General features: G+C 40.7%; 3 protein-coding genes across 5 annotated transcripts in view; 2 read left to right on the top strand and 1 right to left on the bottom strand.

The window, feature by feature from the left end:
* Positions 1-656: 656 nt before the first annotated feature.
* Positions 657-27482, top strand: h6pd (hexose-6-phosphate dehydrogenase (glucose 1-dehydrogenase)). 2 transcript variants are annotated; one of them, XR_004559541.1, is made up of 7 exons: positions 657-719; positions 6606-7264; positions 7348-7465; positions 8277-8546; positions 8687-10399; positions 14043-14044; positions 27470-27482. XR_004559541.1 is itself a non-coding variant. In XM_034166314.1 (5 exons), the coding sequence occupies exons 2-5, from the start codon at positions 6614-6616 to the stop codon at positions 10030-10032; spliced, it is 2385 nt and encodes a 794-aa protein (XP_034022205.1). In that variant the 5' UTR covers positions 657-719; positions 6606-6613; the 3' UTR covers positions 10033-11666. The 2 variants fall into 2 exon arrangements, 1 of the variants encoding a protein (XP_034022205.1); XM_034166314.1 differs by lacking the exons at positions 14043-14044; positions 27470-27482 and having other exon boundaries at positions 8687-11666.
* rbp7b (retinol binding protein 7b, cellular) overlaps positions 671-27482 on the top strand; it is a 33548-nt gene continuing 6736 nt past the window's right edge. Inside the window, exons 1-4 of one of the 2 annotated variants that reach the window (XM_034166317.1) lie at positions 671-719; positions 25995-26185; positions 26484-26662; positions 26897-26998. In XM_034166317.1, coding sequence (XP_034022208.1) covers positions 26071-26185; positions 26484-26662; positions 26897-26998 — 396 coding nt within the window. In that variant the 5' untranslated portion in view covers positions 671-719; positions 25995-26070. Of the gene's footprint in view, positions 720-8730; positions 8772-25994; positions 26186-26483; positions 26663-26896; positions 26999-27482 lie in introns of those variants that run through there. The other variant, XM_034166316.1, reaches the window with a different exon arrangement.
* Positions 19194-24578, bottom strand: LOC117506739. The gene is made up of 6 exons (XM_034166315.1): positions 22268-24578; positions 22064-22126; positions 21911-21990; positions 21694-21824; positions 19549-19615; positions 19194-19455 (listed from the first exon to the last, which is right to left on the bottom strand). The coding sequence occupies exons 1-6, from the start codon at positions 22339-22341 to the stop codon at positions 19376-19378; spliced, it is 495 nt and encodes a 164-aa protein (XP_034022206.1). The 5' UTR covers positions 22342-24578; the 3' UTR covers positions 19194-19375.

Here is a 27482-nt window from a genome sequence, read left to right as displayed (position 1 = left end):
GTGAATTCATGAAACACATTCAAGCAAAAACTTTTTTTTTCTTTCCATTTTAAATTCAAACAAGAACAGGACTGAACAGCAAGGGTGAGGATCAAAACTCTTAGGAATGTAAAGAGGAATGTGGCACAGTTATAATGCAGAAATAACATACACACACCAACAGGGGTCGCCCTTGTATGGGTAATACATTCCAATGTTCACCTGCCCCCAAATGACAACATCAGACACAAAATACAGCTGCTGCAGAGTGACACCTTCACACAAACATTGTTTGTTTATCAAATGTTAAATGTACTAAACTGACATATTCTCTTTATGTATTTTAATAAGAATCGAGCTATTTTACTGATGCACCATTCTAATTTATTTTGAACACGAATGACCCGATAAATACTGTATTATTATATGTTCTAAAGTCCACTATGGAAGTAAGGATATCAAAGTATAATCTTGTGACACGATTGAATTGCTCCATGTTTATGACAAATCTTTACTGTGCAAATATTTATTTAAATTTTGTTGTAATCCAAACGTATCTTAATATATTTGTGATATCTTTATTCTGATACTATGTCAAAAACGAAATACAAAAACAATTTTTTACGCAGTCTTCCTAAGTTTAAGGAATTAAAAAAACGTCAGCGGAATTGGGTCACGTGACTCACGTGACCAGGATGTGTCTTGGATGGGACACTGAATCGTTCACACCACCGCCATCAGTAAGCTTCTGTTTTCATTTTCTTACGTGGTTTCACAATAAGCAGTTTGTATGTCGTTGGACCGTGTTAGCAGGTCTGGTGAAAGTAAAGGAAATCCGGGATTGTGTACCTTTGTGTGTGACGCGGAACTGGGGTTTACCAGCTAGCAGGTGGAATTATGGGAGAAGCGTGTTTGGCGTTTCGCTTGAACTCATCTTGAAAATTAAACACACATATACGTAAATTGCGATAGAGAAAAAAAACTTGTAAACCACAGTGGAAATTGCTAAATTCAGGCCTAACATTTTGCAAATTTGTGTGTTTGTATTTTTTAATTATTTTATTTATTGTTTTTACGTTTTGTAAGTTATTGATATTATTATATTGACTGTGAGATTGTTGGTATGTGGTCCAGTACCCTCGTTTCTTTTAATTTTGGCTACGATTAATTTTTCTGTGAAAATGACAGCTAGGAACGTATTTTGTAGGGGACACAAACTTTAGCGCAACACGTGTCCACTGGCGCAGTGAGTGGATGGGGGTGAGAGGAGCGTCAACTCAAAACATGGCGCCATTTTGGGGCCAACTGCGGTGAACTACTGAATGAACCTTTTATGTTTTCATTTTTTTTTTTAATCATTTAACCACATACAGCAAAACATCCAGGCACATGTACTATCAAAATAAATGTAAAAACAGTTAAGCTATCAAATTTAGATAAATTTACAATGATTTATTGAATGAATTTAAAGCCTGATTTAGCTTCTGCAACTCTGTTAACTCCGTGTCACACAATGACGTCTGTGACAGTTTAAAAGTTCTCCGTTGCTGGATTATGCTTTATTATGGATTAATTTGACCCTCAACAAGCTTTTCTTTTTGCAATCATCACCTCCAAGGGTAAGCTGTACAATTTCCATTTTTTTTCCAACTCTGTGTTGTAAATGTGTGGACTTTTCTGCCAAATGTATGTGATCCCAAAATGTAATCAGTGTGCTCACTGCAAAAACTATTAAAATACGAGTATGATGACAGACGAAGCAGAAAAGTGTCAGATCACAGCCTTTTGTTGTGTCTGATTTAACAGGCTGCGAGTCCGTGTCTGAGCACGGTGTGAAAAAAAATAAATGGCCGGTTTATTAATCACGGAAATGACTCTGGTCCCACATTCCTCAAATCGGCGAGTGTCAGAGCTGAACTTTAATTTGTACCTCTGTTACTTTGTACGTCCAGACTGCTCGGGGAAATACATTCCATCTGACGGGGCATTTTATCCGATGTGAGTGGAAATCCGTTGTACAAATTCCGTTATATACAGTGTTTATTACTTGGGTTGGTAGGGACAGTTCCCATGGGATAAAAAAGCTTTTCAGCCTACCATCCCTCGTTCTCCAGACCAGGCACCTAAGTGGCTCTACTCTACTCTTTACTACGCTCCTATTTTACTCTTCCTTATTACTATCATAGTTCCACCGTTGAATTGGAATATAATATATAAGATATATATTACTGAATTTTCATGGAAAACAATACAGAAGCAGTGTGACTTTTTTTGCCCGGTGACTGTGAATATCCGTTTTATAAAATGATGGTTTAGGTGAGTTTTACTGTACATGGGACTGAACAATAAATTTACCTCTCAAAGCTTTGATAATAAAGTCGGCTTCCATCCCACATGGCTGACTTTCCCACATTTTTCTTCTGTTCAGCTCTGAAGGGAATCTGTCCGTCTATTTGTACATCCAAATGCACAAAAACCCAGCATTGTCAGCAAATAAATAAACAACATAGCTGGATTTACATGCAGATAGATTAACAGCGAACGGTATTTTGGCCCCAAGATGGCACCAGGAGTCACGTGACTTTTTTTTTTTTTTTTTCCCGACTCATCATGTCATTACTCTCTGAATAAAGGGACTCTAGGTGAGACTAATGCACATGTTCAGTGTCGGCACAAACCATTTGGAGGATGGCGGGTGTCAGCGGTGGGTGGCGAGTATGTTGTGGCCGAAAACAGCCAAAAATAATAATAGCACATTATAATAATAGCTCATTGGGAAATTGCCTTTGTTATATGAATCAACATACACTCAACAAAAATATAAATGCAACACTTAGACTGCCTTAGACTGCCCACAATAAAAGGCCACTCTGAAAGGTGCAGTTTTGTTTTATTGGGGGGGGGGGGGGGTACCAGTCAGTATCTGGTGTGACCACCATTTGCCTCATGCAGTGCAACACATCTCCTTCGCAAAGAGTTGATCAGGTTGTCAATTGTGGCCTGTGGAATGTTGGTCCACTCCTCTTCAATGGCTGTGCGAAGTTGCTGGATATTGGCAGGAACTGGTACACGCTGTCGTATACGCCGGTCCAGAGCATCCCAAACATGCTCAATGGGTGACATGTCCGGTGAGTATGCCGGCCATGCAAGAACTGGGACATTTTCAGCTTCCAAGAATTGTGTACAGATCCTTGCAACATGGGGCCGTGCATTATCCTGCTGCAACATGAGGTGATGTTCTTGGATGTATGGCACAACAATGGGCCTCAGGATCTCGTCACGGTATCTCTGTGCATTCAAAATGCCATCAATAAAATGCACCTGTGTTCTTCGTCCATAACAGACGCCTGCCCATACCATAACCTCACCGCCACCATGGGCCACTCGATCCACAACATTGACATCAGAAAACCGCTCACCCACACGACGCCAAACACGCTGTCTGCCATCTGCCCTGGACAGTGTGAACCGGGATTCATCCATGAAGAGAACACCTCTCCAATGTGCCAAATGCCAGCGAATGTGAGCATTTGCCCACTCAAGTCGTTTACAACGACGAACTGGAGTCAGGTCGAGACCCCGATGAGGACAACGAGCATCCAGATGAGCTTCCCTGAGACGGTTTCTGACAGTTTGTGCAGAAATTCTTTGGTTATGCAAACCGATTGTTTCAGCAGCTGTCCGAGTGGCTGGTCTCAGACGATCTTGGAGGTGAACATGCTGGATGTGGAGGTCCTGGGCTGGTGTGGTTACACGTGGTCTGCGGTTGTGAGGCTGGTTGGATGTACTGCCAAATTCTCTGAAATGTCTTTGGAGACGGCTTATGGTAGAGAAATGAACATTCAATACACGAGCAACAGCTCTGGTTGACATTCCTGCTGTCAGCATGCCAATTGCACGCTCCCTCAAATCTTGCGATATCTGTGGCATTGTGCTGTGTGATAAAACTGCACCTTTCAGAGTGGACTTTTATTGTGGACAGTCTAAGGCACACCTGTGCACTAATCATGGTGTCTAATCAGCATCTTGATATGGCACACCTGTGAGGTGGGATTGATTATCTCAGCAAAGGAGAAGTGCTCACTATCACAGATTTAGACTGGTTTGTGAACAATATTTGAGGGAAATGGTGATATTGTGTATGTGGAAAAAGTTTTAGATCTTTGAGTTCATCTCATACAAAATGGGAGCAAAACCAAAAGTGTTGCGTTTATATTTTTGTGAGTGTACGTTTATGGTACTCAGTTCAGCTGCCCTGGTTCTTCTTTCCTGATCTTGTGGTCATCAGAAAGATAAGCTTTTTTTACTGAACACAGTAAAACAGAATATAGAAAAACACATCTCGTAGGGACTATACACTTTCATACATGGGAGGAAAAGGATTAAACTCCTTATGCCGCGTTCACACCAGACGCCATGCGACGCCACAAATTTGCGTGCCTCACCTGGCGATGGACGCGCCACCATCGCCCAGTGTGTCACTCTGCTTTCGCTGTGAAAATTTGCCCCAATGTGTCATCAAATAGGAGGAGCTTCCATTCTGCTCGCCGTCAAGTCAACATGGTGGACCTTGATCACACTGAGTGAGTCGCTGTGCTCTATTTGTTGTGGAAAGCTGACAAATGATGCCAGCGGCGCCGTCCCTGGGACGTTCCCAATTCGGGAAGTTTCATTATTTGCTGCAGGAGCTGCGTCTGGATGACGACCGCTTTCAGCGGTACTTCCGCCTCTCCAGGACCCAGTTTGAGAACCTCCTGTCCCGTTCGCGCGCGTAGATGTGAACAATTAAAAAAAAAAAAAAACTGGCTGCTGCTGCTCGCTCTCCCTTCAAACTCTGTCATAATTGTGAAATAAAGGACAAAAGGGACATAAGTCCTGCTCACAGGCTGGCTGCCAGAGACAGGACGTGTCCACATCAAGTATAAACTCCAGACATCTTTACGTCACGTTGAATGTTATTAGAAGAGATGCAAAGAGGGGAAACATTTGCAAATGGCCACCTTAAATGCCCTTTCTCATGATTGATGGGTTCAAATCCCTGCCTGATTGGAAAATCACTAAGGGCCCTTGGGCAAGGCCTTTAATCCCCTATTGCTCCCGATGTGTAGTGAGCGCCTTATATGGCAGCACCCTGACATCGGGTTGAATGTGAGGCATAAATGTAAAGTGCTTTGAGCGTCTGGTGCAGATGGAAAAGCGCTATATAAATGCAGTCCATTTTACTATTTTGTCAGGGGTGCCCAAACTTATGCATACAACTGTATCTCAGTGACATATAACTGAAGATTTTGTACAACAATCATTTCCACATAAATTCAGCATTATTTCATGATAAAAGACGGAGGAAGTGATCAGAGCACTGCGGCTACATGAGCTCCTAGCTGATGTGTTCACTGCGTGTCGGTCATTTCAAAGTGTCACCGATTATCACCTTGTTTCTGCTTAAAACTGACTTTAGAATGATTTAATTGGTTTTACTTTGTCATCTGATGGTTAATAATCCCATTAATCCATTTGATCGCTTTGGGTGAAGAGACTCAGTCTTAGAGGAGCAGCTGAGCTCCGAAATGACGCATGCGCAGTGGAGGCAGGGCAGACCAATTTTTAGGGGCGCACCGATCTGTCTACGACACCAGTCTTTCCATGACCAAAGTAGAAGCTGTGTCCGCATTTTTGCCATTACATCAGACCTGTTTCCAGTGAGTGTTGGACTATGGTCCTCTGTTGGAAAATAGTGGATTGTCCCCTCTGGGTTCTGGGACGAGTTGCACTCGTGCATTTGTTGACAAACTTCAAGTCCTCTGCTCCTCAAATACTCACGGATATTGGTTTTGTACCAAATCATGATTACAATCATCTGTTGACATTCCCTGTTAGAAAGAACGCCATTATTTAACTATTTATTTATTTATTTTTGTACCTAAATTTAAAGCCCTGAATTGCTCTTGTCCCATCTTTTTGGAATCTGTTGTATGCCTGAAATGCAGGAATGGATGTCTATCAATAAATGAAATGAAGTTGACCTGACAAAACACAAAATATCTTGGGTTCAAACTGTATGGAATGTAAGAATCACTGCAGGGATTTTTATTCGCATTTTCAGTAGCATTCCAACTTTTTCCGATTTTGGGCTGTAAATATTGTGGGAATGTATGGTAAACGTGTAAGCTTAGAATAGTCTGTCCTCAAAAACTGAGTTCTTTACAAACTTGTCAATGTGTTACTCAGAATTTCTCAATCAACATTCAACAAGAGATCTCTTCTTTTATTGGATGCTCATGGCCTGTGGGCAAAGTGCAAAGTCCACAGCCTTCTTCTCCCAGTATCCTGTGATCATTACTCGTGACAGCACAACAGTGCTTGTCATAGAGGATTTTTTTCGATCAAGAGAAAGCTACAAACAGACTTTACAAAGTAAAGTATCAGTCAATATAATAGGTAATATTAAATGTAAGAGAAATATGTGTGGCTTCCAAGATTTTAGTCAGTTTTGAAGGTTAAAATTAGGAAATGAGACTCACTTTTATTTAAAGTGTGTAGAGTTTCAGTGCTAGATTTGCTGCACCTTCTTTAATTGCATTAATGCTGATGACGCTTAACCAAAAAATGGCTGTGTGTTCATACAGGAACTTGGATGCTTCAGGACCAGAACATGTTTGCAACTCTGGTTCTGCTCGTGGTCACTCTGTGTGCTCAGGGTGAAAGCAGCAAGGAGCCACACAAACCTGGTCACGTTTCAGTGGTGGTCGTGGGAGGCACAGGTGATTTGGCTAAGAAGTACCTGTGGCAAAGTTTTTTCCATCTGTATGTGAACCAGGTCAGCAGTGGACACACCTTCTCTTTCTATGCTGGAGGACTTTCACCTACAGACAAAAACACGCCAGTCTTCTTTGAAATACTAAAGACCGTGACTTGTTCGAAGGATGTACCTCAGGAACGATGTGCTCTTTTGAAAGAGCAATTCCTAAGACTCGCACAGTATCGACAGTTGAAGACCGTAGAAGACTACCAGGAGCTGGCCAAGCACGTTGAGCAGCAACTTAAACAAGAGGGAATGGTGGAGGCAGGGAGACTCTTCTACCTCTCAGTACCAGCCTTCACTTATGCAGACATTGCAGATAAAATTAATCATAGCTGCAGACGAACCAGCGGCGCATGGCTGAGAGTGGTGCTGGAGAAGCCTTTTGGTCACGACTACAGGAGTGCACAAATTCTAGCTTCTCAACTCGGAAGCTCCTTGAAGGAAGAAGAAATGTACAGAATTGACCATTACTTGGGGAAGCAGGTAATGAAACCTGTACTGTATGTACACGTGTAAACACATGACTGTGCAAATTCAAAATATGCCTTTTCTGTTTTTGTTGAAAGGTTGTTTCAAAGATACTTCCATTCAGAATGGAGAACAAGGAGTTTCTGGATCCCATTTGGAACAAGAACTATATCGAGAGAATAGAAATTGTATTGAAAGAAACCCTGAATGTTAAAGGTGATTCAGAAAACAGAAAAACACACAACAAATGCAGAATTTTACACGGTTACTCAAAGGTACATTAAAGGAGACTCTACGTCCGCCAGGGACATAATAAAATCATTGGCGTTTATTTATTTGTCTGCCTATCTGTCTGTTGGCAGGATTATGTCAAAACTACTGCACGGATTTTGACCAAACTTTCACTACAGATAGATATTAGGCCATGGAAGAACCCATTAAACTTTTCAGGTGATCTGGATTCTGGATCAAGATTCACTTTATATAAACTTTTAAGGATTACTTTTAGCAGGATTACATCAAAACTACTGCACGGATTTTGACAAAAAAAAATTTGACACAGATACATATTAGGCCATGGAAGAACCCATTAAACTTTGGAGGTGATCTGGATTCTGGATCAAGATTCACTTTATATAGGCTTTTGAAGGATTACTTCAAAACTACTTCACCAATTCTCACCAAATTTGCCAGATTCTAGAGCAAGGTTTCCCTTTATATAGGCTTTGAAGGATTCCGTCAAAACTACTTCACAAATTTGCACCACAGATAAATATTAGGGCATGGAAGACTCCACTGACTTTTGGAGGTGATCCGGATCTGGATTGGCGAATGTCAGAAATCTCTGATTGCTCTTGTTTTGTAACTTTTCTCCAATAAGATGAAGGAAAAGGCAGAGAAGTGTTGAAGAACAGAGTTAAATGTCCATTTCACATTGTTGCAAATTGTTGGTATTTGGAAAAATTACCAAACATTCCTCAAATAAAATGCTGTGTTCATGCCCTCTATTGTCATTTTACCCTCAAAGGCCGTATTCCCTTCTATGATCAGTATGGGGTGATCAGAGATGTTATCCAAAACCACCTGACAGAAGTCATGACCCTGCTGACCATGAGGCTTCCCATGAATCTGAGCAGCAGTGAAGAAGTTCTCCAAAACAAGCTGAGAATCTTCAGTTCCATGCTGCCTTTAGGAAAGAAGCAAGCTGTGATAGGCCAGTACCAGGCCTACAAAACAGAAGTTGAGAAGGAGCTAAATAATACGAAGAATTACGTTAGCCACATACCAACATTTGCTGGTGAGTACTGGAAGGCTTTCAATTTCATTATTTTCACTTATCAAGCTATTACAGTTTAGCTGCACAGTAACTAATTCTACTAACAGATGATGCTGTTGCTGCCACCCCCCCCCCCCCCCCCCCCCCCCCCCCCATTACAGCGATTGTGGCGCACATTGACTTGGCTCAGTATGACGGCGTGCCAATATTTATGATGTCGGGGAAGATGTTAGACGAGCGAGTCGGGTATGCACGAGTTCTTTTCAAGAATGACATCTTTTGTGTTCAAAACCAGAACAGCATTCCCTGCAAATCCAAACAGATCGTTTTCTACTTTGGACACGGCGCCCTTCAATATCAAGCCATTCTTGTGAGTAAGAATTTATTCAAGCCAGTTTTAATCAACAGCGAGTGGAAGGAGGTGACGGAACATACAGATGTCAATGTGCTGGGTTTACCCATTTCAGACTACTATGTGCATACTCCAAAAGTGCAGAAAGACGCTTATGCAGAACTTATCTCTCACATCTTTGCTGGACGCAAAAATTGTTTTATTAGTACTGAAAACCTCCTGGCTTCCTGGAGCTTTTGGACACCCCTGCTTAATAGCCTAGACCACGCTTTCCCACGCATTTACCCAGGAGGTGCTGGCAATGGCCACATCTTGGATGTCTCTCTGAAAGGGAGAAACATTGACTACACAAATGAAGTTATAATAATCAGCCCTGATCAAATGAGCAGCACATCAGTGGACAGTTTCCAGGTGGTACAAGGCAAATATCGTAGTGCTGACATGGTATCTGCCTGGGCTGAGGCACTAGTTGAGAGGTTAGCTGTCGACATAGAGGAAGCAGCTGAAGCAGCAGTGAGAGAGGGTGAGGTCTTCCACCTTGCCCTGTCTGGAGGTTCTACTCCCCTAGCACTGTTCCACAGATTGGCCCTGTACCACTTCTCCTTCCCCTGGAGGAACACCCACGTGTGGATGGTGGATGAGCGCTGTGTGCCACCAACTGAATTTGATTCCAATTTCTATAGCTTGCATGACCATCTGCTGCAACATGTGAGGATTCCTTATTACAACATGCACCCCATGCCAGTGCAACTCAACCAGCGTTTATGCGTGGAGGAGGACGGAGGCACATTGCTGTATGAGAAAGAGATCAGCAAGTGGGTAAATGGATCCAGCTTCCATTTTGTACTCTTGGGAGTTGGTTATGATGGCCACACAGCCTCTCTGTTCCCTGGCAAAAAATCAGATGGCCTTGAGAAATGTCTGGTAGCCCTCACTGAGAGCCCCGCCAAACCTCACCAGCGTATGAGCCTGACTCTCACTGCTATTAACCGTGCCAGAAAGGTTGCTCTTTTGGTGATGGGCAAAGGCAAGCATGAGCTGATCATCCAAATGAGCCGGTCAAAAGACAACCCAGAAAAATGGCCCGTCACAGGGGTAAAGCCCACTGACGGCAAGCTTGTTTGGTATATAGACTATGATGCACTCTTAGGATAGGAATTACCCACCTAACATTCAATCCCACAGGTGTGTTTGTAGCTGGGTGTTTCATGAGAATGTATCAGCCAGCACTTGAAGGACCGGCGATTTTGTGTTGGGTTATTATCTACAAATTACATATACAGAACATTATTATTGACCATTAAGCATACACTGATGTTTTTCAGTTCATTGCCTTTCAAATGGGGATGGATCAATAATTCTATGGGTCGTTGGTCCTATGGGTCATTGGAGCAAGCTAAAGCCATTTGTAGTAGATCCTGTGGCAAAAGTTTTATATGCACATCTGACTTTAATATAACTAACCACAACAATGGACACAGTACTGTGCATCTCAAACACAATCTATTCATAGTATACTTGGGTCTCTGATGATGCAGAAATATTATGTGTCAGACATAATATTATAAATAACTCAGGAGTGTTCATCTCCACAGAAAATTTATGTTCGGTCTAGTCTTTGGTGATATTGCATTTGTAATGTATTTTTCAAGTGACACAGAAATTGTAATGTATCCATGACCCCATTCAACAGTACCATCATCATTGTCATGTCAGTATTTTAGAATCAAGAGAGTGCTTCAGTATAGTATCGTCCATCCATTCAATATTATGCACAATCATATAACATAAACAGGCTTTCTTTTCTCAGTTACCACCTTCATGCTGCGCACAATACCATGAGTCAGTGCTGCAGCTGGAGTCCTGGTTCTGAACTGTAACAAAGTCTCTGAGTGCTTTTGCATTTCCTGGACGCTGCTACATTGCTGCGACAGACAGTTTTATTCTTTGCCTTGTTGCACCATTCACAAGGAACTGTAGGACCAATGACCTATAGGGCCAGCAACCCATAGGACTACAGGCCTGTAATCTTTCCAACGGCTACTCCGTTTGTTTGAATGAATATCAGGATCAGGTTTTTTTTTTTTTTTTTTTTTTTTGGGATAATCCTCTTTGTTTTTTTTGTTTGTGTCAAAGATGAAAGTTTTCCCTGAAATGCGTTATCTTAAGACATGGAGTGCATCTATTAATTGTAACCTGTAACTGCATGCTAAGGCTAACTGTGGTTAGCATTTCCTCTTATCAATATGAATATCAATATGAGCTCAATATGAATGGAGCTATGTCCAGTATAACTGTTGCGTTTCTCTTTACAAATTTCATCATCATTTTGTGTAATGACTGTCAGAGTTGTTTTGAGGATGGTGCCAAAATGTGACTATGGGACACTAAAAGCATAGCCCTTTTTTTTTTTTTAACTTGACTTAGGACTGGGCAACAATATTACAGTAATAAAATTTAAAATTCACTGACATGTCACAGTGAGGCATTAAATGTCTTGACTTCACATCTCTAGTTGATGTGTAGCGAATGAATCCTTGGAAGGTTGGAAATAAATTTAAAAAGTTGTAAGATTTGAAAAATGGTATAGTTTCTTGTTAATAATGACACATTACTTCTAATATAAATTTAATTTCAAAACCTTACTGAAAGAAACTTTGATTTTGAAAATTTAGACAAATGTATGAAGTATACATGTCTCCAAGTTTAGAAAGCAGAAAGAATTGAACACTGAAAGTGTTTGCTGTTCCAAACACTTGCACCAGGAGTTGTGTTTGTCCAGTTTCAAGACTAAATTTCAATTTCAATTTATTTTCATTTATATAGCGCTAAATCACGACAGAGTTGCCTCAAGGCACGTCACACAAGTAAGGTCTAACCTTACTAAACCCCAGAGCAGCAGTGGTAAGGAAAAACTCCCTCTGAGGAAGAAACCTCAAGCAGACCAGACTCAAGGGAGTGGCCCTCTGCTTGGGTCATGCTACAGATATAATAAATTACGGAACAATTAACGAAACGACTATACAGGAAATCCGACCACATATAATTCATTCCAACTGCTTTGAGTTGTATCCTACAGCAAGCTGAGTAGGCACAATGTAGTTAACACACAGACACAGGCCCTGTTAATATGCAGGCACAGACCATGCAGCATTCTGGCATAGTATACAAATAATAAATATTTACGAGTGCAATGGTAAGAATATTTCATGCAGTGAGAAATGAAATGCGCCTCGTAGAATGGAACATTTCATCTTTCACCTCATAAAATATTCTTTCCATTGCACAAATGAAAAAACAAATTTGTTTTATGTAACTCCTAAAATCGATCCTTGTCATTTGATAGTTTTATTAATTTTAAATAGTAGTCCAATCCAGTCGAAAATTGTTCTCAGTCAACTTGCAAAAACAGTCGGATAATTCAAAAACAATCCTGACGATGTAGTCTGTATTTGATGCCATGCAAAGACAAACCCCGCCATGTTTGTTATTAAGCTAAGTACTGTCGCTGCTAGTGTGCGCACTGTGGTTGCGGCATGCAGCAGCACAAAATGTATAGAACCAAAATTGCACGCTAAATAAAAACAAAATTGCACAGTAAATGGAACACAATGGCAAATGGTATGAATCGTCCACATCATGTGACATTCAGACCACCAATGACATGACAAGGATCTATTGAGGTGTTCTATTTAAGCACAGACCCCGTTAGGTGCAGACCACGTAACATTATCGCCATTTTTTTTTTTTTTTTTTTTTTTTTAAATAAACACTGGTCTCCATCAATACGACCACAGTGCCGGATATAGTGTGGATATAAAGATGAAGCCTTGGGTTGTGTGTGGCAGCTTTCCTGCATGTCAGGGACGAGGACATGTGAGGAGGAAATGGATAAGGTGGATATGTCACCTGACCCTGTGCTTGAACATTTTTTGCTGTATGGCTGCTTTGAGAGATTTATTCAGGAATTAAAGGAGGAGGATATTAGGTTTGTTTGTTTGTTTAATTTTTTTATGCTCCATGTCAAGTATAACAGGATAGTGTTCTGCAGGAGCATTCCACTTCAGGTTCCTTAACGCCAGGGGTCAGATAAAACTTGACTTTTGGGAAGAACAGTGGTGCAAATGACTGCAGATGACAACTAATACAGACATTTGTGTTTAGTCGTGCAGATTAATATCACCTGATATCGACCGTTACTTCATTCTTTTAACATGAGACATTAATCTGCATGCACATGTTTTTATTGTACTTGGAACACTTTATTTGGCCAAATACTTCACAATAAAAACTGCCTGAATGTATTTTTAACATTAACAGAACAAGATAAAAATGTTAACTTCTGGATTGTCATATGAGTATGACTGATAAGATTGTCAAGCGTTCTGTTCCTAAGAAACTGGCCAAACTAAATAAGAAGAAGTGCATTTTCGGGGTGATAGAGACTATTATACCCCCGTCACACTAGAGCATGAATGATGTTCGTATGTCCATTCGTTCAAACATTCAAACTTCATATTCCTTAAACAGCATTCGTGTGGCACTTAGGATAATACGCCAGATTTGCACGGCCAGCACAAATGTAAAGAACAGACACACTACTGTTGTACTGCATTCAAACTGGGGAGTATTCGTAAGGGGTCGTACTGCTGTGTTACTGCTTCCTCGAATGACATACGAACTGGCATCCAAAATGGCAACCCACCAGTATTCGGAGCAGTCTGATCACATCGGCACGTCCCGATTGTGCCCCTGATGAGCCGAGCCCCCCACCCGGTACATATTGTAATATGCAAAGTCTGTGGCACGCAGTCATTATGTGCACTAGACAGGACATTGTGCAATCACACTGAATACACACCCTGTGTCGCAGCGAGTCAGCGCATCACAGAGATGCGCTGACTCGCAGTGCGGCCATCCGAACGGGGTCTACCAGCCATGTTGACATGGGATTACAGATACATTATCTGATACGTAAGGTGGACTGACAATGGATCTGTAATATCATGCACATTATGGGCGTAAGTGGTGCACCGTGTAGAGCCTCTGACTCGCCGTGGGGCAGGGCACCGCGGAGACCACAATACACTGCACATTAATACACGCACGTTATGTAACCCATGAGAGGACATGACCATGTATCTGTAACAGCCCGGTCAGGTGAGCTGTGCAGTGAGTCGCTGCATCTCAGAGCCGGCTGAACGGGCTGTCACTGTGATGCTGAGCATGTTGATCCCCAAAATGTGAATATGCTGCAAATCATGAATTATCCACAAACCATTAATGAAATTTACGTAAACTATGAATATCCGTGAACCATTAATAATTATGCTGCAAACCATGAATAAAATATCGCCCAAAAAAAATGTGAACGCAGGTCTCTCAAAATGTAAGTCACAAAACTTGAATATCATTCATGAGATTATATATATATATATATATATATATATATATATATATATATATATATATATATATATATATATATATATATATATATATATTCTTTCAGTTTAAGTAGTTTACGGATTTCACTTTACAGATCAATTACTTCAGGAAATCTTGATCACAAACCCAGCAGAAGGGCAAAAGCTCACTTGATCTTGATTTTCAGTATGAATACAGACCGTGAAAGCGGGGCTTCATGATCCTTCTGACTTCTTGGGTTTTAAGCAGGAGGTGTCAGAAAAGTTACCACGGGGATAACTGGCTTGTGGCAGCCAAGTGTTCATAGCGTTGTCACTTTTTGATCGTTCGATATCGACTCTTCCTATCATCATGAAACAGAATTCACCAAGCGCTGGATTGTTCACCCACCCACCACATACGAGTATCGAAGGGTGGTGTGAAACCCTGTGGTGGAATGAAAGTGAGAGGCGCACAGTCATAAACCCACAAATGGTAACTTTGCACTACTGGCTCCTCAGCCAAGCACATACACCAAATCATAAGCATTTTGCAACTTACATTTTACGAGAGCTGCATTCACATTTTGGGAGATATTTTTTCAGTATTCATGTTTTACAATTCACAGTATGTGGATAATTCATGACTTGCAGCTGATTCACATTTTGGGGATTAACATGCATCAAGTGTCATGTTTGACTGTGACATAAAACAAGTTTAAAAGAAAAAAATTAAAGATGACAGGTTGAATCTGCGCCCTTGCTGTCGAAGAAGAGACTGTGGAGGGTGAAAAGGAGGCCATCTGCGCTCTGGACTCCAAACGCGCACACGCTGACGCACACACACATGTATTAGCTCCCACTGGAGTGGAGCGCACAATTGGAGTTAACACACTTTTAAGGGAAAAACTTCAGTACAGACAAAACTGGCCAGCATGGCTGTTTTGTTTAATTTATTTTATTTGAAATTTTAGCGGAGAAGCGTAAAAACAGCACCGTGTTTTGGATTTGAGAACGCAAAGACCACCGCATTTGGTTGCTTTGCAGTGGTTGGTGGTGGTGATCCTTGCAAAGATTTTTTTTCCCTTCAATTTGGCACAACTGTGTAGCTATAAATGACTGTTCTCCACCCTTTCCTGTTGGCCACTCGGATATCTGCTACAAATGTTACCAGCAGTTTTACCGGCTCCATGTTCCTGTCAATGACGGACTGGTAGAGCGCCGTCTGTCCTTTTGGGCCGAAGGAATTGATGCTGAATTCAGTTTGTCATGTTCTGCAACAACGATTGCACCTCCTTGGTGTTGCCTTTCTTCATTGTTTCTTGGAAAACCCTCTGTGGCGTGGAACATGTCGACATGTCGGCATGGCTCATGATTGCGGTTGGGCTGGAAGGTGTTGGACAAAGTAATCCTTCCTGCACCCTAAAGCTGATAATAATAATCTTCCCTTGTCTTGCATCTCTGCTCAATGCCACAGGTGGGTTAAGAGTAGTCTTTAATATGATGCGAGCACGACACAGCAGTGTGACATGGCAGGTCTTCAAAAGAGCGGACCACAGCGCTCGCCCTGCCCCCCTGCTTGCTTTCCACCTAGACCGAAGGTGGCATGTATGCAATTGGAGGGGCATTGTGCATATGCCTGCTGCATTGTGAGGTTTTGTGCTGTGTTGTTTTTATTTGTCTTATTTATTTTATTCTGTTTTTATTTTTTCCTGGGGGAAGGTTTCTGTCCGTATTCAACCTGCACTCTGGGTTGTCGACCTGGATTCGAGGGCTGCTGTACTCCAAATTGCGTGAATTATTCGAGCCGGCTTCGTACCTCATTCTGGGTATTCGCGAAGCCTCTGCTCCTCTTTCCATGACAAAAACTCCTGTAACAGTGGAATGTGCCGTTCATTTCCAAACTGGACGCTGTGTTTTATCCGGGACGTCGTCTGACTAGCACAGGAATTGTGAAAAGACGTGGACATCAGCACTTTTTCGGCACATTGAGACAGACGTGCGGAGGAATTCCACGCGTCGCGGCGGTGCCGCATGGCGCAAAGCAACGCCGTGATGAAGCCTCACGGGACATGTTCTGGCATGTCCAGGCACATCCACAATTTCTCGGATAATCACTTGATGGAAAAACCACCGACAGCTGTCTGAACGCCATCTCAAAGCCGTCCTGTGAGACCAAAACGGAGGTGGTTTTGTCTTGCTCCAGTAGCGAATCCATCGTGACGCGCGAAGCCTCCGCTCGGCTTTCCATGACAGAATCTCTTGTTAAAAGTGAAATCTGCCGGAAAGTGGTTGATGTCCAGCTCTTGTGATAACCAGAGAAATGGCACACGATGGTCACGGATCCAGACAGCCATCCGTTTAGAAATGAAATGGTCGTTCAGCCTGTCGATGGCGGCTTCGGAGCGTGGCGCGCCCCACAGCCGCTGGGGGCCGTCCTTAAAGCGACAGTAACACTCCTTATTCTCTACCAAGCCCGTAACATTTTCACCGAAAGCCAGATAAATTTTTCTAATGGTTTCCAGCTGCCAGTCTCTAACAGTTTCTGAAAAATTCTGATGGAAAAAAAGCCCAAATCATTCTGCCATTTCCTGGCAATGAAACAACGACGAGGGGGCTGGACCACTCCTCACTCAAAGCCTGCTCACAGGCGAATGATGCAACTGACAGGCGTGGAAAAACTCACGCATGCGCACGAGGGTTCAAGCTTGTCTGACGCAATCACACGTGATTCAAATCCATATGGTTTTTGAAAAAAAAATAAGGTCAGATACTTTTCTAATAGACCTCGTATATATGTGTGTGCGTGTGCGCACGTTCACTGCACATTTAGCATCTATCAAAGTTTGTGCGTGTATGTATTCATGCATATACACATCATTTATGCATCAGGTTCTTAATGCCAAATACAGAATTATTTATTTGAGTTAAACCAGTGTGTTACTGTGTGTGAATTATTCTGATCAGCAAAGAACTTCTCAGGGGAATATATTCAGATATGCAGTGTAATCTTCCCTTTCTGATTGGATGTTATATTGTTGAATAGATGTAACATTGTTGATGTTCTTAGTTAGAAACCTGGAAAATGTGACCGGATGCTGAAGCAAAGCATTTAATTTCATGGACACGTATGCATTTGTAATAAACAATCTTTCAGCTCATGGAAAATATTTGGTAATGCATGTTTAAAAAGTACTGTACATTTTTAAGTCCATACGCATTACATAAAAAAAATTTCAAAACCCATATTCAAGACCTGTTCAAGTGTCCTTAAGGATTTTGGAATCCACAAATGTTTGAAATTTTAAGTTTACTGTATCATATTAGTGTTGCATCTGTGGTTGTAGGCTTTATTGAAAATAAAAGTTTGAATAGTTATGCCTGTGTCATTACTGTGCCTCTGTTTTGTCTTATTTTTTTATTTTCTTGTTTAAGTTTGACTTGTTAGTTGTGAAATTAGCAAATGAGCTTGTACAAGATATTATAAGAGAACTTTTGGTTTTGACCGTGAATAGTTATCAGCAGGAAATAGAACTAACCTGCAGTTTTTGAAATTTTAAGTGAATTTGTACACAGTCTATTCCTGCAAAGATTTTTTTTTGTTTGTTTTTTACATGACGATCATATTTCAGTAATATTTAACTCACAACTATGTTGACAGTTGACATGCTTGGCTTCTTATGTATTTCACATTCAAATATATATGCCTGACTAGAAAAATAATATATTCTGCATACACTATTTCGATGCCGTAGCATGTCCACATTCCAATACTGCAATTTTGCCAGTCATTTTGAAGTTTGAGAGGGCTACTGGGTATCCACGGCAGCAACAGCATTATACTTTTACCACCTGCATACTTTTACATGTAAGATAACATCTTGGATCCCAGAAGTTAAGGCGCATGCAAAAACTCTTACACTGGTTTCAGTGTCAGCCATGTTCAGTTATGAGTCACCCAACAGCCACAAGCATTTAGAAATGCCACCAGTGGATTCCTCAACAATAAAAACATGGGTGTAGACACCAAAATCGTATCTCTATCTATCTTAGAAGCTGAGATATGGGCAAAAATGTGATTTCACTAATTTTGCGGGCAGCCATTTTGAAAATGACATCACACGGATAGTCCAGCCCAATTCGGTGATGGTACCATACACTTTTCATGCCTAGGGAGGTCAAGGAACAAATTAAAACAGGTCTCATACTGTACTGGGGGAGCGCATGGGGGGGGGTCAGTCGGCCCATTGACTAGAATTAATATAGGCCCTCTGTAGTTTTATAGCTGGATAGTCAATCACAGGGCAGAAACATTTTCTGCCTACCAACACAGGCAGAAAAAATTTGATTGGGAGACAAATCATGGAATATTTTTCAGTATGCATTGACAAACCATGCATTAAGATAAAAATTATAACAGAATTTTAAAATATTATTTCTTAGAACATCGTAGACCTTCTTGAAGGACTGAGAGGGCCTAACAAGAGGCTGTCCTCATCCCATAAACAGAAACAGAGAATTAATTTATATATTACCTGGCAATCATCACTGGATATCTGTGTGTGACAGAAATACCAAAGAAATGTTAATTTAAAAGTATATTCATATATGTAATATAATATCATTCTAATGTTAAGCAGATTCTTTAAAACCATGATGGATATGAGGTTTTTCTCACCTGATTGGACTGGTTTCTAAGATTGGATTGGTTGCTCTTAAAATGTCCATTCTTTGTTAAACAAGGCCTATATATATTACACTCGTGCTCAGTCACCTGACTGCAACCCACGACTCTGTAAATGCCACAAATATCTACTGTTAATATGGAGGCAGTGAAGAATATGGAGTCAATTAGATATACATATTTATTAACTCTGACATGGGGGGATCTAAACTACTGTAACAACTGTAGACATATAAGTGCTTTATAGTACTACTTTGAAGCAATCTTCAGAACATCTGAGTGTTTTCATCACTTTCTCCTTTGTATTCCAGGGGTTTCAAGTTACGTAGCAGCTGCTGGGTGGCTTGGAAACCACATGAAATCTTAATACTATGTGGAGTAGATGTCAAAGTGGGACAGCTGGACTGTTTTATGGCTCGTTGTTTCTGCTCTGGTCAAATACGTTCAGTTTGTTTGTCAGCCAGACTCCTCCTTTCCCCACAAACAAACCTGAACAAACACAAGCAGCTGTCATTACTGTGACCTAAAGACGCTGTGCACTAATAGACACGTATGGACGTATTTCATAGAGCTGTACTTTACCTGTGCTGAGAAGAGAAGCCACTGTTAGGATCAGAGACATGTAGTACAGTTCAGGGGTGGTTTTGGCCTGTAAATACAAAATAATAATTTGTCATTTAATGAACAATGAACATGGACACCTGTGTTGGGTTCTTCACTCAGCATTTTATTAACCGCTGAGTCTTCTTTAACTTCATTTTATCTATATTTATAGCAGCCCTTGCATTGAAATTGCAACAAGCACCATTCATACACACACACAAACAACCCATATAAATTGTAATAAATCCAACTTAAACTTCAGTCTGTGTATGATCATTCCCCAATAGTGGAGCAGCTTAACTACAATTTCCATAACAATTGTGCATTTTGTGATCAAAGCATCAAATTTGGCACACATTTTAAATTTACTAATGTTTATTTTCAGATGTGGAACTATCCTGGTGCTGACCTCTAATGAGCTACAAGGGTCAATAAAGAATTACACTGGGGTCAAAATTTTAAAATAGTCCAATCATGTTGAAAACTATACCACATTATTTGTCCAATTATAACAATTCAAAAAAGGTATAGTTTGGACTATCTATGACTGACTCTTCTGGAGTTACAAGGTAAAAACAACAAAAACGGTGACAAAGGTCAGTTTCAGTTTGTACAGGGATCAAAACTTAAAGTTGCTCCAATTTTGGTAAAAAAAAAATTCTGCAAATTATTGGTTAATAGCATTTTAAAAAGGAATAGTTTGCACCATCTGTCATGCTTAGTTATCATGGGGTAATATGCCACATGTCATAGAATTCAATGGACGTTAAACTTGTTTGACCTTTTGCTTTGGAGACCAAGCATCCAGCAAAGTCAAAACTATTCCATTTTTGTAATCCTTTTATTTCATCCAATAATTTGCATCACTTTTTACCAATATTGGAGCAACTTTAACTTTTGACCCCTGTACAAACTGAAACTGACCTTTATCACCATTTTTGCTGTTTTTACCCCATAACTAGAACATTCAGTCATAGATAGTCCAAACTATACCTTTTTGGAATTCTGATCACACAAATAATGTGGTATAGTTTTCAACATGATTGGAGCATTTTAAAATTTTGACCCCTGTGTAATTCTTTGACCCCTGTAGCTCATTATAGGTCTGCTCCAGCATAGTTCAATATCTGAAAATAAACATTAATTTACAATATGTGTGCCAAATTTGATGCTTTTATCCAAGAATGCACAATTGTTTTGCTATGCCACCCCACTATAAAGCTTCAGTTATTTTGATCGCTTTGCATAAAAGTCGTGTTCTTTCAAAATTATGCTCTAAATTGTAAGATTTGTTGGTGAAATAGACCTCCAGGCAAAATGTCTTCTCCTTGGTTGACCAAGACATGTTGGGGAAGACGACTGTTCTAATCATCTTGGCAAATTTCAAGAAATTTGCTGGGGGGTTTTTTTGGGGGGGGGGTCACCCTGTATTTCTCACACTATTTTAGTCATGCTTTTCAGTATCGTTTTAAAGATTTCACATTCTGTATGTTTTCTGAAGAGTGATATTTGTTCTATCAGCAGAAGAGAACTGCGTGATTATTACAGGTTAAATTCTTAAAACAGGCATTTCCTCTGACTCTTAACTCGCGTAATTATTTTCTGTAAACAGTTACGTGATAACATTTCAGTCAGATCATAGTCATAATCCTGGACAAGCGCAAAACCCGACACTTCAAGCCCTCGATTAATTTTTCACGTGCTTTGCCATTGATTCCACAAAGATCACAGCATCGTTTCAGAAGTCAAGGTCAGTAAACGTTTCCTCATCAACAAAAGCATCCAGGGTGTGTACGGGTGTTGTCTGTTAGAAGTGTTTTCCAGTGACTGCATGAGATGATTTTTCAACAGAGTGTATTGCATAATTGTGCACAAAGTACAGAGGAAAAACTGGGTTTTTAGTACTGTACATTCCTTTAACAAGAAGTTGGAAAACATCAGGTGTCAATGCATTTACTTTTAGTATGTGAGCATTTGACAAAAAGTGATGTAACCCCAACCATCTTTAACTGTAAAAGTAGATTAAAGTTGACATTGATTGAGTATTAAGGTTTGTGACATTTTAACATTTTGAACAATGTAATCAGTGGTATTTGGTAGATATAAGGGTTTTTTTTTTCTTACACATGCTGCTGCAGTCAGGGTCAGGATCACAGTACATAGTCCTTGGCCAAATGATAACAGTCCAAAGACATGGAAGGAGGCCCACAAGCTCTGAGGAACTGGATCGATCAGCGTGAATGTTACTGAATAACCTGTGGTGGGCAGAAGTTCCACTTTGTTTTTGCAGCTCAGTGACTTCTACTGCAAGCATTTTCTTCAACCGTGTGATGGCCATTACCTGAAGCAATGAAGGACAAGGCGGTGAAGGCTGATAAGTTGTTCAGAAGAGGCTGCTTACAGTATCTTGAGGAGCTTGGCCTTTAAAAAAGACAGTTATTAAATAACCCGAAGCCTCAAAGCGTCTTTGAGGCTTCGCTTGCATCACAGTTACCTTCTCATGACGAAGAGCTGAGGCACCAGAACGAGTGCCGTGAACACTGCGTTTACTATTTGACTGAAAATGTGGCATAAACAGTGATCACTAACAAAATCACCTCTCAGCCACATTATTTAGATCAAGAGAGACTTATTTCTATGACATTCAAACAAAAAAATGTGAAGAATCTCCAGTAAAAACAACAAAAGCAGCACTTACAACTTTAATCTCTGATGCCTCGGTATCCATCTGCTGCTGTGATACGCCATGAAGACTAACAAGTAGAGAAGCATAGATGATTGTTCACATGCAGACAGTATGTAACCTGATTCTGAGGCTGATGGGAGCAGGAGGAAGGGTTGTATTTCAAACTGCACATTCTCAGAGTCCAGGAGCCTCCTTTATCAGACTCTATGTATAATCAAGGCACAGTTGACACAAAGGCAAGAGTTTGCCTGTGCATTATTTTTGTTCTCTGCATATGCACAGTTCTCCTTTGTAGACATTGCAAAATTGCATGCACATGCACAGGCCTTCTTTCTACTCCCATCTTTAGCCATGAATGGAAGGAGACACAGCCTCAAATAATCATGAAACCTCTGCCTGGTGCTTGAAAACTGGACATTTCCTCAGAGAACGATGCTACAATGAGATAAATGGTGCAGAAGCAGCACAATTTCACTAAATTTGAAATTGAGATAGTGGTCAGCACGGTGAAGAAAAGGAAATTTACTTCAGTGGTTTTTGTTCTGAAATTACAACCAAAAGTAAAGCCAATAAAATACTAGGCAGTTTGGACCCAGTGCACTGCTGCAACTATTTATAGATCCACAACAAAATAAATCAAGTAAAACCCTTTGGCTGCTCCCGTTTTTTGGCAGATGTTTTACACCGAGTGCCCTTTCTGAAACAACTTCAGTTTTAGATGAAAAAACACACAAAGCCCCTGGTTTTCTCAAGTGGTCTTTCAGCCAAGTACTTATCAAGAGTTACTCTGCTTCACTTCTGAGATCTGACGGGATCAGGTGTGCATGAAGCAGAATGGCTCCATAAAGCAGTTTGTGAATGTTAAATTGTACTTATTAGACCCTCATCCATGCCTTCCTCATCTCCTGCCTGGATTAGTGCAATGGTGTTCTATTCTGTTTGCCCTGGACAGGCTACAGTGCGATGATCTTACATCACTCATATTAAATCGTCCTACCTCAACTCCAACAGACCTTCACAGGCTTCCTGTTGAGTCTCACATCACTGAGAAAATCCTCCTTCTCAGCTATTAATCCCTCCGTGCTCTTAATCCTCAGTATCTATTGGACCTTTACCACCCTGTCCCAGAGTCTGTGGTGTACAGACAATGGTCTGGTTGATATGATTGACTGATTTTTATTGAGAAAACATACCATAATATATATTCATAAGCAGGACAACACAAAAAAGTTTCAAAGACTTATTTCCACTGTTGTAGCCATCTCCCAAAACAGACTGTGAACATTTAGCGACAAGGTCCTGAGTATCTGTGATCCCCAACACTCCTCTGGACACTTCCAAGAATCATCGAACCTCTGCACTAAGACTTAAATGGATTCTAACTACATCTCCATTGAGTATTTTGAAATTTCCTGTTTTTGTGCATGAACAGAAATAATATAGTGATAATAAGGTCCTAGTCTTTAGGGTCCTTATGCTACTAGATTTAATAGATATAAGTGGTCCCGTTCAGTACGACATGGTATTGTTCAGAATGATTAAGCACGACTTAACTTGCATTTCAACTGCCAGTTGTGTTGGTAGTGTCGATAACTTAAACATATGAAGCATTTCCTCTACACCAGCAGTACCCTTTGTTTGGTATGTGGTGCATGGTAGACAGCAGCGTGACGTCATATTGTTGTGCCTCTGCAATGATCTCCTTGTTTGACCAGGCTTGGTGGTTGTGTGGATATTTAAAATGCTGCATATTATTTTCGACAGGATTCTGTATAGTGCGTAAACTACTGGAGGGTGCTGACGCATTCCTATGTTGCGATGAGCCAGTAGCAACAGCAGTGGGTTAGCTTCTCCCTTTTGTTATCGTTCTATTACTTTGGTACCCCAATCAAAGGGTGCCAAAACGTGGTACGGTATGGGTCTGTTATTTTGGTACCCGTCCCTAAATCTGAATGTGGAAACACACAAAATAGCATTCTGGGCCATGCCATACCGACCTGAACTGCTCGGTGGAAACAAGGCTTAAGTATGACTGACTTGAACTCAACGAATGAGCTAGTGCATTGACTATATGTCTTTGCTAATTAATTTCTTTGGGAGATCCTTACGTGTCATATAAATAACTGTGTTAAACAAACAGCTCCTTTGGGAATGTCACACTGCAAAAACTGTCCCCCTCAAAATAAGATAAATAGTCCAAAATCTAGCCAAATTGTCTTGTATTAAGCAAACTGGTTAGAATTCTCAAAACTACAAAAATGTCGAGGCACTGAAAATCAAAATGTGCCTTAAAGCTACACTCAACAAAAATATAAACGCAACACTTTTGGTTTTGCTCCCATTTTGTATGAGATGAACTCAAAGATCTAAAACTTTTTCCACATACACAATATCACCATTTCCCTCAAATATTATTCACAAACCAGTCTAAATCTGTGATAGTGAGCACTTCTCCTTTGCTGAGATAATCCATCCCACCTCACAGGTGTGCCATATCAAGATGCTGATTAGACACCATGATTAGTGCACAGGTGTGCCTTAGACTGCCCACAATAAAAGGCCACTCTGAAAGGTGCAGTTTTATCACACAGCACAATGCCACAGATGTCGCAAGATTTGAGGGAGCGTGCAGTTGGCATGCTGACAGCAGGAATGTCAACCAGAGCTGTTGCTCGTGTATTGAATGTTCATTTCTCTACCATAAGCCATCTCCAAAGGCGTTTCAGAGAATTTGGCAGTACATCCAACCAGCCTCACAACCGCAGACCACGTGTAACCACACCAGCCCAGGACCTCCACATCCAGCATGTTCACCTCCAAGATCGTCTGAGACCAGCCACTCGGAGAGCTGCTGAAACAATCGGTTTGCATAACCAAAGAATTTCTGCACAAACTGTCAGAAACCGTCTCAGGGAAGCTCATCTGCATGCTCGTCGTCCTCATCGGGCTCTCGACCTGACTACAGTTCGTCGTCGCAACTTCGCACAGCCATTGAAGAGGAGTGGACCAACATTCCACAGGCCACAATTGACAACCTGATCAACTCTATGCGAAGGAGATGTGTTGCACTGCATGAGGCAAATGGTGGTCACACCAGATACTGACTGGTATCCCCCCCAATAAAACAAACTGCACCTTTCAGAGTGGCCTTTTATTGTGGGCAGTCTAAGGCACACCTGTGCACTAATCATGGTGTCTAATCAGCATCTTGATATGGCACACCTGTGAGGTGGGATGGATTATCTCAGCAAAGGAGAAGTGCTCACTATCACAGATTTAGACTGGTTTGTGAACAATATTTGAGGGAAATGGTGATATTGTGTATGTGGAAAAAGTTTTAGATCTTTGAGTTCATCTCATACAAAATGGGAGCAAAACCAAAAGTGTTGTGTTTATATTTTTGTTGAGTGTATATCAGGGCCTGCACAAGTTAGACTTGGAAGAAATGATTTATAATCTGCTACAAAAAAATTTAAAAGATAGTGTTGACTGGAGTGAGATATGAACTTTAAACATATTTGCACCGGAAATCCTTCCTGTATTAAATCCACTTCATGTGTGTGAAAAGTCATACACATGGTTTTGTGCATCATACTGTATTACACCGCCACGCTGTTCTCTTTATGTTTGACGCTGGATTTAAATTGTAAAAACAGAAGGCTTTTTTTCTAACAGAATTGTTTCCTCATTAAGAGTATTTTCCACTCTCCGGCCCTCCTCTTTTGTGTGTCTAAAATAGATGTGGAGGATGACAACTTACCCCTGCCCCATATTTACAAAGAATGGACAATGAAATTAACTCATTTTAACTCCTGATGTTCAAGTTGCCTGAGTCCAGAGAGGCACACGCGTCCAGCATGTCTCTGACCTACAACGGGACGTGGGACATTGTCAGCAATGACAACTTTGAGGGATACATGGTTGCTCTTGGTGAGTGAAACATTTTGATAATAGGTAAAAATGCATGCTGGTACTTACTGTTTAACAATATTTTTGAAACATTTTAACCCTTATATGTTGGTAGCTGAGCAAGAAAAAGAGTGTGTAAATAAATTTATAAGTAGAATACAAACGTGTATTTTTCTTTATTTGTATCTGCAGAATTTTAATGCCCTATAAAAGTAAATGGTATTATTTCAAATGTGATACAAAGTAGGTAAATATAAAGTTAATAACGAGGTGAACTTACCAGGATGGTGCTCTGTTTTAACAAATTTGTCTCATGCAGGCGTTGATTTTGCAACACGCAAGATTGCAAGCATGCTGAAGCCTCAGAAGGTTATTAAGCAAGACGGAGACTGTTTCACAATCAGAACGTTCACTACCTTCAGAAACTATGAGTGTTCCTTCAAAATTGGAGAAGAGTTCAAAGAGGTGACTAAAGGAATGGACAACAGAAGCTGTCAGGTGATAGTTATTTATCATGTCATTTGTTCCATGTGGTATTGTGTAAAAATTAACAAGATGGTAGTCTATTAAAAAGTGGGAAATTTGTTCAAAATCACAATTTATAATCTTAAACGTATTTCACACATTTTCATACGTCAAATGTCTGCAGCAGTTTCTGCAAAAAAACAAAAAAAAAAACAAAAACTAAAATTAGTTTGCTAATGATGATTTTATTTTGTTGTTTTTAATCAGACTGTGGTTAACTGGGAAAATGAAAAGCTGGTATGTGTTCAGAGAGGAGAGAAGAAGAACCGAGGATGGACTCACTGGATTCAGGGAGATGAGCTTCATCTGGTATAACATTGCACTTTGACTCATTTGGGGTGGGGTCACTTATTTTCTGCCTCATATCTGGATCCAGGTCACGGTGGCAGCATACTAAGCAGCTCAGCCCACACTCCCTTAACCATAGCACAATCCTCCAACTCTTCCTGGGCATGCGAGAGTTTTTTCATGCCTGTCGGTTACGTCATTCGCCTGTGGGCAGTCTTTGAGTGAGGAGTCGCCCACCCTCTCGTCGATTTTTTTCATTGTTTAGGAATGGCTCAGAGACTGCTGCTTTGTTTGATCTTCCTTTTCTCTCAAAAATTCTTGAAAGGGTAGTTGTAAAACAGCTAACTGATCATCTGCAGAGGAATGGTCTATTTGAAGAGTTTCAGTCAGGTTTTAGAATTCATCATAGTACAGAAACAGCATTAGTGAAGGTTACAAATGATCTTCTTATGGCCTCAGACAGTGGACTCATCTCTTTGCTTGTTCTGTTAGACCTCAGTGCTGC

Source organism: Thalassophryne amazonica, chromosome 3, assembly GCF_902500255.1.
Source record: "Thalassophryne amazonica chromosome 3, fThaAma1.1, whole genome shotgun sequence".
In the NCBI taxonomy this organism is placed as follows: domain Eukaryota; kingdom Metazoa; phylum Chordata; class Actinopteri; order Batrachoidiformes; family Batrachoididae; genus Thalassophryne; species Thalassophryne amazonica.
Note: the sequence above shows the minus strand (reverse complement) of the source record. Positions and strands in the feature narration are given on the sequence as shown.